The sequence below is a fragment of the Periplaneta americana genome, chromosome 5, assembly GCF_040183065.1.
Source record: "Periplaneta americana isolate PAMFEO1 chromosome 5, P.americana_PAMFEO1_priV1, whole genome shotgun sequence".
Lineage (NCBI taxonomy): Eukaryota > Metazoa > Arthropoda > Insecta > Blattodea > Blattidae > Periplaneta > Periplaneta americana.
The window spans coordinates 192,599,478-192,612,099 of NC_091121.1; the positions used below are offsets into that span (position 1 = coordinate 192,599,478).

Below are 12,622 nucleotides of genomic sequence, written 5' to 3' on the forward strand. Positions count from 1 at the left end.
AGTTTACTTAATTTTTGCAAATATTTAAAAACAATAATTAACAGTGCAATTTAGGTGAAATTGCAGTGGTAAGTTTCCAATTTATAATTATTACTATATTGAACGTCTTTAAAAATAATATGTTAAAAGCCTAAAGCAGTAAAATGAATATGACGCTTAAGCGGTAAGAAGAGGGAAATTGTTATATGTGTTACGTTGGGAATACTGAATGTGGTATTTCACACTTACCGCGTATTGGTTTTGTGCGGAAAGCAAGCAAATACGCACGATCTCGCACAAAAATTATTTTCGATTGAAGATTACGAAGTTTCTAATTGACAATTAGTGTCTTTCTATAATTGTGTGATGTGTTTCTTGTTCTTTGGCTGTTGACCATTGACACGAAGACAAGTTTGGTTACCACTCGACTGTAGATGTTTGTTGTGCTGGTTTATTGACGTTTAGAGTCGACCTCGGTAGCGTAGTTGGCCTTCTATGCTCGAGGTTGCTGGTTCGATCCCGGCCCAGGTTGATGGCATTTAAATGTGTTTAAATGCGACAGGCTCATGTTAGTAGATTTACTGGCATGTAAAAGAACTCCTGCGGAGCAAAATTTCGGCACGCTAGCGACTCTGATATAACCTCTGCAGTTGCGAGCGTCGTTAAAATATATATATATATATATATATATATATATATATTTATTTATTTTTTTTTTTTTTTTTTTTTTTTTTTACGTTTAGAGCTGCGTTGCCGCTCTTCATTCGATAAAGATGTAGTCCAAGCTCACACAACTTAATCGTTTCGGTACCAACTTCCTTGTAATGTATATATGTATGGTGAGATGAAATCTTGTGTTCATACCTCAAGCAGTAATATAACATTACTAGCCGTACCCGTGCGCTCCGCTGCACCTGTTAGAAATGAATATAAAGTAATTACATAATTAAAATAGGACGTTTGATCCAGGGAACAACTTTTACAACAGCGCAAGATAATCTGCTTCGCTCATTACCCAATTTTTTTTGCATTGCATTTATTGCATATATATTTTATGTATTTTAACACGATTCAATTGAGCATAGTTAAAATTTGAATTATAAAATAATGGATTGCTAAGCTAACGTACTATTACTGCATACTAAATCAATACACTCTCGTTGTTCGTTAATTCTCTGAGATTAAAATGAGTGTACATAAATATTATTTTAAGAAATACAGAAAACGAATGTACAAAATAGCCTATCAAATTTTCTGTGCATAAGAAGCTATTTTAATCTTACCTGTCCTCGATTTACTCAGACGTTACTGTAATAACATTATAGCATTATGTCCATCCAGAGAAACTACACTTTCCAATGGTGAAATAATAATTAATTATACAAATCTGTTAATTTAGCTTCTGATATTACTTCATACAAACACAGAAATATTCTCTGTAGGCTATGTTTAATAGCTTTCGATTGTTGATGTCCAAGGCCCCTATTTCGATTGTTGTTGTCCAAGGCCCCTTATAGACGAAGTCATTTGTTCTTAATCCATTGCACCGTCTTAGATGGCGTTATTTTAATTTTAAAACTCATTTATCTCATTAAATATCTGTCCTATCAAAATTTTGTAAAGAATAAAACTTATCGGAAATCATTTTTAAAGAAACTTTTGTTATGTAAAATTTTTCACAAAAATCAATAATAAGCGAGATATTTCGATTTATTTAATTCAGGCCCCCTTATAACCACCCTTTTAAATAAAGTATTTTGAATGCCGTATAGCCTAAATTCTAAGTTACAACGAACTTAATTTATATTCCAATTTTCATATAAATCGGTTCAGCCATTATCGCGTGAAAAGGTAAGAAACATACAGACAGACATACAAACAAAAATTTCAAAAAAGCGATTTTCGGTTTCAGGGTGGTTAATTATATATGTTAGGACCAATTATTTTTGGAAAATCGAAAATTACCAGAAAAATTTCGGCTACAGATTTATTATTAGTATAGATTATAATTTGCATTGAAATACATGGATCGTTGAGAATTAGTGGCTACATTTTAGTTTACAACAAAAACGTATTCACAATCGATATAATTACAGTTCCTAAAAATACTCTTGTCTAATATCTTCACCAAAATGAAACTGGTAATAGATCATGAGGAGAGATGTGATAAATCTAAGTAATTTTTTTCTCTAACATTCACCGTTTTAGAGGATATCTTTATGTTTCTATGAAGCATTTCGCAACATCACGGCTGCTGCAATAACTCTAACAAGCGCTGCTTGCACTCCTTACCTTCCTTTCCCTCTTTGCTCTACTCAATCGGTTGCAAAATTTATTTTAACGATTTTCGCAGCTATTCAATTTAAATTCATGGCTAAACGGTTTAATTTAAAAAAAAAAAAACAAAAACAAAAGATGCACGACATTAGGTGTTCAGATTGTTTTTACCTATCTGCTTGTAATAGCAATCAGCCATTTCTCTCGGGCCATTACCGCAATAGAGCGCTGCAAACATTGTGCAAAAACTATATTTTTTCCTGCGTAACAGTGCTTCATCGAAGGAAAAATGTAATAAAAGTTTTGTTATATCTAACATGTAGAATCACTTCTTAAATTTTGGTGTATCTGTCCCCTTCCAGCCTGTAGGCCTATAGTTTGGACAGAGTTCTGCTTGATGGTTTGATTAATTAAACCCTTGGATGTGTTGCACTATATGATTTTACCTGGCAGTATTTTCTTAATTGTACGTAATAAATTACAGACTACACGTTTGATGATTACTGATTAGTTTGTATGCAAACTTTACTACGAATTTGAGGTTTTCTTTTGAACACAATTACAGAGGGTTGGTTCCGATCTCTGATAACGAATTTGAATGACGTCATGTGCGTCAGGAATCACACTGGCAGCTGAATTGCGGCAAGAGGTGACAGACCAATAGTGAGTGATTTCATAATCAGAGTGCACGGTGTATCACAGTAGCAATGCCCAAGAAAATCGAGCATTTTTGGGAGAGGTACTTAACAACTCTTTCCGACGCCAAGTCCAGTTACGTGAAAATCATAGGAGCCTGCAAAAAAACGTGGTTTCATTATTTCCAAGAAAGGCATCTTGTGTGTACCTAATAAGACTGGCAAAGCTCGGATGGGATTAATTCCAGAGTGGAAAAAGCAAGCAAATCCACACCCCGTCACAAGTCGCCGCACATCACGAGATGATACAAATTCGAGTTTTACCAATCTTATTAAGTACATACAAGATGTCTTTCTTGGAAATAACGAAACCTCGTTTATTGCAGGCTTCTTTTATTTTCACTTAACTGTACTCGGCATTGGAATGGGTCGTAATGCACTCCTCCCAAAAAGGCTCGATTTTCTTGGGAATTTCTGCTGTGAGTCGCCGTGCACTCTGACTATGAGATCACTCACTGCTGGTCTGTCACCTCTTGCCGCAATTCAGCTGCCAGTGTGATTCCTGACGCACATGATGTCATTTAAATTCGTTATCAGAGATCGGAAACAACCCTGTATAATTCCATTACTAATCTATTGTTACAAAACTTCCACAAATTTTATTACAAGAACAAATGGTTTTTAGTTCTGTTTGTTGTCTAATCCATCGAAGTTAAACGACATTTGATACAAGTTGAGAGGATGCGAAGGCATTTCTTTCCCCTTCTATACTTGCATCTAGTCCGTCAGCGACAGAGATGGTAGCTGTTACCTCTTATACCTGCACCCCCCAAGCTGGACACACGAGAAAATAAAATATTAAATAAAGTACTAAGTAAATAACAAAATACAGTCATACAGATGTTTGACAATTACATGTTTGGGTATATTTTAGTACCTTTCATACAATATTTTCAACTAATAATTAATTAAATGAAGGAATGTTAGCTTCTAGTATGCATTTAGAGGGGAACGACACAGTGCAGACTGTCCCATTCTGTATGCCGTAGAGTAGCAACTAGCGGTGAAGAAAAAATTTATCTTCTGCTATCAGTAACTTTTTATAGTGCCAGTTGATTTTAAAAGCAATGAAAATTAAATACAGATGCTTAGTGTAGATTTCCGAAATAAAGATTACTGGTACAAATGTTAAATAATTAAATTTGTCACTGTGTTGAAAGTCAAATAGTCGAATGTTTGTGAAATGGACAGAAGCAACTTCCCCTTCACTGATGGTAGAGAGTGTGAGTAGAGGGGAAAGGCCTATCAACCAAACTGAAATGGGGTTTAGTTTTAAGGGTTGTGGTACAGTCTTAGACAAAAACACTGGCCGGCTGCCATACGCTACGTCCCCTTCGGAAGACTTTGGTTGATTCCGTGAGAGCTTAGGTTTACACGTGAAGGAATTTCTTATGTACGACTCCACTGTGGTTTTTTTTTCTTTATTTTGTTTGTAGCTTTTTCTGTCTGTTTATAAGTCAAGTGTTGTGAATAATCTATAACAAAGATATATTAAAGGAGTAAATTAGGTACAAAATAATCGTCCTTTTCCTAGTGTGAACCAGGCGCTGCCCGAAGTGTTCTTAGAAGCGGTCATTTTTTGTCTAAGGCTGTACGTAATGGACTGCCTTAATATGAGCGTAATAATTGCATATGAGAAAACCTGACAGTGGTTGTACTGATGTTTCGTACTTGTATGTATGTATGTATGTATGTATGTATTTATTCACACTGCAAATGGGTATATACCCGGTGGCAGTGGTAACTAATTACACTCAATAATGACAATTAATAATAAACACAACTAATAAAAAACTAATTAATAATAGTAATAATAACAACAATAATAATAACAATAATAATAATGAGCATCCTAAATGAAAATGAACCCTAAGCTCGAACTAAGACCCACGAGTCTGACAGGTTCATATCTGCACAAGTACCTTTCGCCACTACACTTATCTCACTGTCAACTCACTCACTGCACTGATTCTACCTGATTTCACTAGCACTTCTAACCATTTCACTGTTCAAATACTTTGCACAGCCACTTCACTGACACCAACACACTTCACTTACACAATAGACTTCACTGGCACAACACACTTCCTCACTGATAGAACACTTCAAATAACAAGATATCAATCACACCCTTTAGGTAGTGTGTATAATATACTACCGACTATTAGTAAAGTCCTTAAGCCTATTTTTAAATACATTTTTGGTTATTGGTAAAGCCTTTAGTAAGTCTGCAGGTAACGCATTCCAGTCCCTGATAGTACGATTGAGAAAAGAAAACTTTCCAGTGTCCGTCCTCTGTCTTCTTTCCCTCAATTTATATGAGTGGTCGTTCCTTGAAGAGTAATTTAGCGGCTGCAACCTATTTTTTATTTCGCTCCAGGCAGGCTCACCTCTGTATGTTTTGAACATTGCGCATAATCAAATTCGCGTTCTCCGGTCCGTGAGTGTGTCCCATTTTAATTGTGAATTATTACGACAACGCTTCAGAGCCCGTTTTTTAATCTTTTCCAGTGTCTTAATATGTTCTAGTCTGTAAGGATCCCAACATGCAGCACCATATTCCATTACTGGACGAACTAGTGATTTATATGCAATCTCTTTGGATTTATCAGAGCCTTTTCTTAGTACCCTCATCACAAAGTGTAACGCTCTCCATGCCTTTCCCGCTGTGTCAGTAACGTGTTCCCCCCAGCCGAGATCGCTGCTAAATGTTATTGACATTGTTGTTGCTACTTATTGCCAGACTATACTTATAACTTTTATTGAATAATGAAACACAATCTTTCATTTGAGAGCTCTTTGTTAATTTGTTGTTTTATGTTACGCAGACAATTACGGGTGCAATGAGCACATTGACGCCTCCCATTGCTCTAGAGCATCCATCCAATCAGAACCGAGTGGATTACATCCAGGATGTTGCCTCGCAGCATGACTTCGATTATCCACCGGTAAGTCTAAACATATGTAGATATAATCAGTTCTTTTGTAACTTATTTTAATTGTGCAGAATAATGAATTGATAGTGCAATACATATTGTTCGCATATTTGTGTGAAATTTGATATTCTTTTTAGGCGATTAATTGAAATTTGTACTTTTTATGACATTTACTGCTAAAAGCATAGTTATAAGAATGTCTTCGGAGATAAATCTCGTAAGTGATGGTAAATCGTCACGGCCTTAACTCAGCCAGAAAAAATAAAGCATTATTATTATTATTATTAATATTATTATTATTATTATTATTATTATTATTATTATTATTATTATTTGTGGCGTACTTAGTAGTAAATGTTAGATATTTTGTTCAAGTCACGACCGTAGATTCGAATTTTGAATAAATGATTTTTCTGTCATTAGTATAGTTCGCCAAGCTGTGGTTGATGGAGACCCGGCTTCGTGTCAAAGTCATGTCACGATGGTTCCACTTATGTTTGAAATCGAATAAAAAGTTCAAAATGGGGGGTAGGATATGTTACGAGAGGAAATTAAAACCCTCGCTGAAGAAGAAAAATATTTATTTGGGTGACAGTATTCCAATAATAGTGCATGTACCATTGATTAAAAAGAACTGGTCAGTTATCTTATGAATCCAAAAATATCCACCCTGGCCATGTATACTGGCTGTGTGTGTGAATGTTACATTTAGTATTGATTATTGGAGGTGGTCAGTGAGGACAGCTCGTAGTTTTTACATCTGCGAACTCCAATAAAACACAATTGAATATGAAATCAATGCACACTGTCTTTCTGGACCTCAGTGGATATATGTTGGACATAAAATACGAAGGACATTCAGTATGCATACATTTGCGCCTTATAGTCATCAGTGGTGAAGCTGTTGGCATGCTTGTCATCACAGATTTAAACTGTGCCAAAGATTGTTGAATTTTAAGGACGTTTAAAGTTTATTAGTGTAGCTTTCTTGTGAAGAAAATAAATGCCAGGTGGTCCATGTTGTAGATTTACGTTATGTAAAAAATGTATTTCTGAATTAAATTAATGTAAGTTAAATTTAAGGACCTTTCTTTACCTCTGTCAAAATTAACTCAAGAAAAGGACAACAAGCCTTTGGGATCACAGATTTTGGTTATTCTTTTTGGAATTAAATTTAATTTAAAACTAAATAAGGCGAAAGCAGATTATAAAACGGTTACATCAGCGAATAGGGATTATAAAGAATGGACACTTCGCGTCGGTACCTTTGATGTAGCCGGACTGATTTCAATGACCTTCAAGCCAGCTAAAGCGTCAGATTCTGCTTTCTCCCTAAAGTCGGCGCTGACATCACATCAGCTAGCAGTCGACACAGCGGAAATATAACACATGCAATTAATATATCTAGGTACATTATGTACTCAAATAAAATAAATTGGATCCATAAAATAATAAATCCTTCATTGACTGCAATGTCTAGACTCTAGAGTTCCTTTATAATGAGAGTTGAGACGTTGACCCCAACAACAATTAAAATATGTAATGATTTGATAGCGCTGAAAATGGAAAAACAAAACTCTTACGAGAAGTAAAACCATATACCTATATTATATTATTATACAAATATTAAACGAATTCGATACTTAATTTTATAATGTATTATATTATTTTATAATATAATGTATTATATCTGAAATATAAAATATTATTATTACAACTAGTTTGTCACTGAGAAATAAGGAAAAGCTGTTAACTTGAATTTATTTGAAGCAAAGCGTTACTGGATTATGCAATAAGGTAGGCGATGTTTGGATCCTGTGCCTTAACTGTATTCTCAATTATTATCTTGGCGTATGCTCGATTACACTACCTCTAGCGCTTGAAAGTGGAACTAGCCGCTGGCGCACAGAGAAACAAAACACAGGAAAATTCGCTCAGTGTCCATTCTTTATAATCCCTATTCGCTGGTTATATGTTACAGAGTTATTGTTAGCGTAAAGGCTGGTTCACAGTAAACCGGAAATGAGAATCGGAACGAAAACGAAAACGGTAAAATTGTTAAAATGTGTACATTTAAATGTGAGCATTCACAATTAACGAAAAGCTTGCCGGAGCCCAGAATCGGGAACGGAGAGTTGGCCAAGTTTCAACTTTGGCGTTCACGTTTCCGATCACAGCCCACTAGATTCATTCTATTGCCATCTAAAAGCTATTTTGTCGTCATATATTTTGTAGCAAGAAGACCGTGACATAACCTATGCATTATTTTGTTCTGTGCTGTGCATCATGGAGCAAGTTTTATTTGATGAGATTCTAATATTGAGTGTTGAGGAAAATCCTCACGTTTACGATAAGCTTTCAATAGCTGCATCTTTGAACACCAATCGTAAGTGAATCATATTTTATTACTGTATTGGTTGTATTACACACTACATATTCATGCTTCAATTCAATAACTACTGTTGTGTTTCATTTTTGTTCTATTACAGATGTTTCTTCTCTAATTATTTTACATTATGGTAGACTTAAAATAGGTTGTGATAATAAGGACGCATGGGCATATTTATAGTACCGTACCTAATGAAATGTTTCAGTTGAAATTTCGAAGTTGGTTAACCTGTGTTTATGTTGGCTGCCTTGTACTCATGATAGAACGCCATTGGTCAATTATACACAAATAACATCAGAATGCGTAATATGGACTTTACATATCGTCATTGACATGCATATCGATATGCATAGTCGTCTACGCTCTCGGTTTATTGTGAATCAAAAATTTTCATATTCACGTCCTCTGCTTCTCGTTTTCATTCTGGTTCTCGTTCCCGGTTTATTGTGAACCAGCCTTAAGTTGTGGCCTGGCCCCTTTCCGTTCGTATACATATTATCTTTTTTCTTCTCAGTGTATTAGGTAGCTTGGAACTTAACCTGCTCAGTCCTAGGGAAAATTTTGGGATTGAAAACCTATGAAATTTTAATATAGTGTTGGAAATAGACTGTGTAATCGCAAGAGGGAACAATTCAGCAAGCAGAGCATGTACAGGGACATCATTTTATTTTTACTAACATTTTTAATATTAACCTGGCTATACCTTTGGATTAATGATTGAGACCCGGAAACACCGTTTGCTACCTTCTTCCACGACTGGAGTTCGATGATACTGGCGTAAAATACAAACAAATCACTTTACTAGGTACAGGAGGGAAGAAAAGTAGTTCATCCATTTACGTAAAGTAGGAAATATCGTGATTTTGAGTTTGATAATTTTCATTATGTTTTGTTTAATCAAAATAGCCTACAGTACAGTACACAATAAGTGTTTTTACTCACGAACTGAATTATCCATGCGAACGTATTCATTATGCAGTGTATATTATACTGTCTACAGCACATTAGCGTACGATATAGAGAATGAAGTTAAATTGAAAAAAAAATAATCATAATATGGATATTTAAGCACATTTTTTAAAATGGTGGCAGTTCATTTCGATACAGGCTTCAGTTCTTTTCTGCCTATTATCGCACTATAGACTGTTGCATCTAATTCCAATTACCAGTTTCATCCTTCATACGTAGTAACTCATGTTGAAATAATTCTGTACCTACTCTATGAAAGAGTACCTTACGTACTGTAAATTCAATCTTCACTTCTGCCCGACTCGCACAGATAAAATTACTCAGACATGCTATCTACTGTCCGTCCAAGTGGTTATGTCGCAGGATCGTAGAAAGGGGGGGGGGATCACGTGATAGTTAATTAACCAGGCCCTTTTATTTGTTATTTTAAACAATTGCATAATATTACGTAGACGTCCAATTAATTCCTAACAGAAATTAACGTTTTCAGACAAGAGCTAAGAAAGCCCAGCCACTAGTCTTTACAGTGGAGCGATCAGAAGCAGGTGGGGGAAATCGGAATGCGATGTAGGCAAACGGACGACAGTATCTGTGCGAAAATATGATTCAATATTGGAAGTTTTCGTCACTGGAAAACGCGAACATATTTCTGAAACGTACTATAATCACTAACTCAGTACTGCGGCCTTGGTTCTGTGTGGAGGACTGTTGGAACTTCGTTAGTAGAAGGGATGAGAGTGAAGTACATTAAAAAACTCCGGTACAATAAAAGTTGAAGTAAAAATAAAATGATGTCCCTGTACAAACTGGTATCTGTGAAAATCGACGATACGAAAATTAGAAGATGTGGGATTTTTCAAACCACAAAATTTACATTTTTCTTACGCACTTATCACGACGATTGTTACAAGTCACGCCACTATTGTAAATTCTTGAAGACTGTACATTAGAATGCAAAACTGAACTATAAAGAATTAAGTTGGTTGAAGTCTTGTGATTTGTAACAATTTTTGTGATAAGTGCGTAAGAATAATGTAATTTTCAGTTAAAAATTATTTTAAAAAATTCTGTACGAAGCAACTAGAATTCACAACACATTTTTAGCTTCAGAACACTAGACTGGACGGCAGTTCGGAAGGCGGTCGGCTGCTATATGCGCCGTAGCATTTCTGGCATGTGACGTCACAAGCTTGTGCAGCAGAACCAATCGGAATCAGTCTGTAACAAGCACTTCCAGAGTTCATTTGTTCACGAGTGAGTGTTTCAATACACTGAATAAGTAAAACTAACATTTACTATGTATGTGTAAGATAAATAAATGGAAGAAGAGACTGTAAAAAAACAAGTATTGCACTGGCAGTTGCGGAAAATATTGTTTAAGGTGTATAATTATTTTGAAAACGTTGACAAGCAGAACGCTGCCGGCCATCTTGATGCTGGCTGCAACGTTGTCAACGTGCAAGAAATGACTGCAGAAGCATGTATGTATGTATGTATATATTCACACTGCAGTGGGTATATACCCGGTGGCAGTGGTAACTAATTACACTCAGTAATGACAATAATAAACTTATTAATTAAAAATACAATTAATAATGCTAATAATTAATAGTAACAATAATTAATAACAATAATAATAACAACAACAACAACAACAACAACAGGGAATATACTAAATTAAATGAAACGATCACTTAAAATAACATTTGAAATAAATCTAATTTGTATCTTATGTATGTATGTATGTATGTATGTATGTATGTATTCACACTGCAGTGGGTATATACCCGGTGGCAGTGGTAACTAATTACACTCAGTAATGACAATAATAAACTTAGTAATTAAAAATACAATTAATAATGCTAATAATTAATACTAACAATAATTAATAACAATAATAATAACAACAACAACAGGGAATATACTAAATTAAATGAAACGATCACTTAAAATAACATTTGAAATAAATCTAATTTGTATCTTAAAACTAAGATCGAACTAAATCCCACGAGTATGATATGTTCATATCTGCACAAGTACCTTTCAAATTACACTCATTTCGCTGTCACCTCACTCACTGCAATGGAACTATGACACATTTCACTGATTCTATCCTGATTTCACTGACAGGAACATGTTTCACTTACACAGCACACTTCACTGACACGACATACTTCTTCACTGATACAACACACTTCACTGACACAACATAATTCCTCACTGATACAACACTTCAATAATAACATATCATTTACACCCTTTAAATACTGTGTATAATTACCGTCTATTAGTAAGGTCCTTAAGCCTATTTTTAAATATATTTTTGGTTGTTGGTAAAGCCTTTAGTAAGTCAGCAGGTAAAGCATTGCAGTCCCTGATAGTACGATTGAGAAAAGAAAACTTGGGATTGATTGATTACCGTGCAAAGAATATTGTTAGTGAAGGAAAGAGGGTTTGTTTGGTGTCATGCTTACAGCAATCAACGGCTAAGGTCATTATTGTCTTTTGATAATTTGAATTCTCTCCTGCGCTATTTGCATCGCACGTGCTCGTGAAGTACGATGTGGCAATGTTGCACGCTGCCTTGCCCTCTCTGTCTCTCTCGACACAAACGCTAGAGGACTACCGCCTTCCGAATTGCCGTCGACTCTAGCCAATTAAAGAAATGATACTTCTGAATAGTTTATTCTCTATTCTTTTACCCTTAAAACTAAACAAAAAAGATATTTTACAAACAACTTCAAATTAGTGTGACTCTGAAAATATTGAGAATAGAACCCTTGATTATATGACATTTTTTTGCTGAGAATGTCTTTGGAAATAAGCTCCGTAAGTGACGGTAACTCCTCGTGAATCACCCTGTATAAAGTAAGTTTTGCTGTAGTCTCCAAAATCATATTGTCATTATTGTTGGCAAACCGAATTACACGAGAAATCCCAGTGAATTGTTCAGTTCCCTTTTTTTTTTTTTTCTTTTGTGACAATATTGGCAACGCTGCATGTACTCGCTACTCCTCTAGACCGCCCTCTTCTTTTACTCATAAACCTAATATTTGTTTAATTTATTTACATGTGAAAACTAATATAGGGCGCAAATGGGTGAAAAGAACATGAACATGACGTATTTTCCTTTAGCAAATAATTGAACATAATCTTTTGAAGTCTTCCTCCATAATATCTGAAATTGTAGAAATTGAAGTATGTTTTGGTTTGTATTGACAGATCTCGATTATTGTAGCTGTTACAGTTTTATTATTATTATTATTATTAGGCCTATTATTATTATTATTACTACTACTACTACTACTACTACTACTACTATTTTTAAGTTTGTGAGCACCACCCACATGTAATACTGAGTGAGCTAGGACCATAAA

General features: G+C 35.0%; 1 protein-coding gene across 1 annotated transcript in view; it reads left to right on the top strand.

Annotated features, from left to right (window-relative positions):
• The window catches only part of Galphas (G protein alpha s subunit), a 251,751-nt gene that overhangs the window by 111,673 nt on the left and 127,456 nt on the right, over positions 1 to 12,622 (top strand). Inside the window, exon 4 of the mRNA XM_069826965.1 lies at positions 5,780 to 5,899. Coding sequence (XP_069683066.1) covers positions 5,780 to 5,899 — 120 coding nt within the window. The remainder of the gene's footprint in view (positions 1 to 5,779; positions 5,900 to 12,622) is intronic.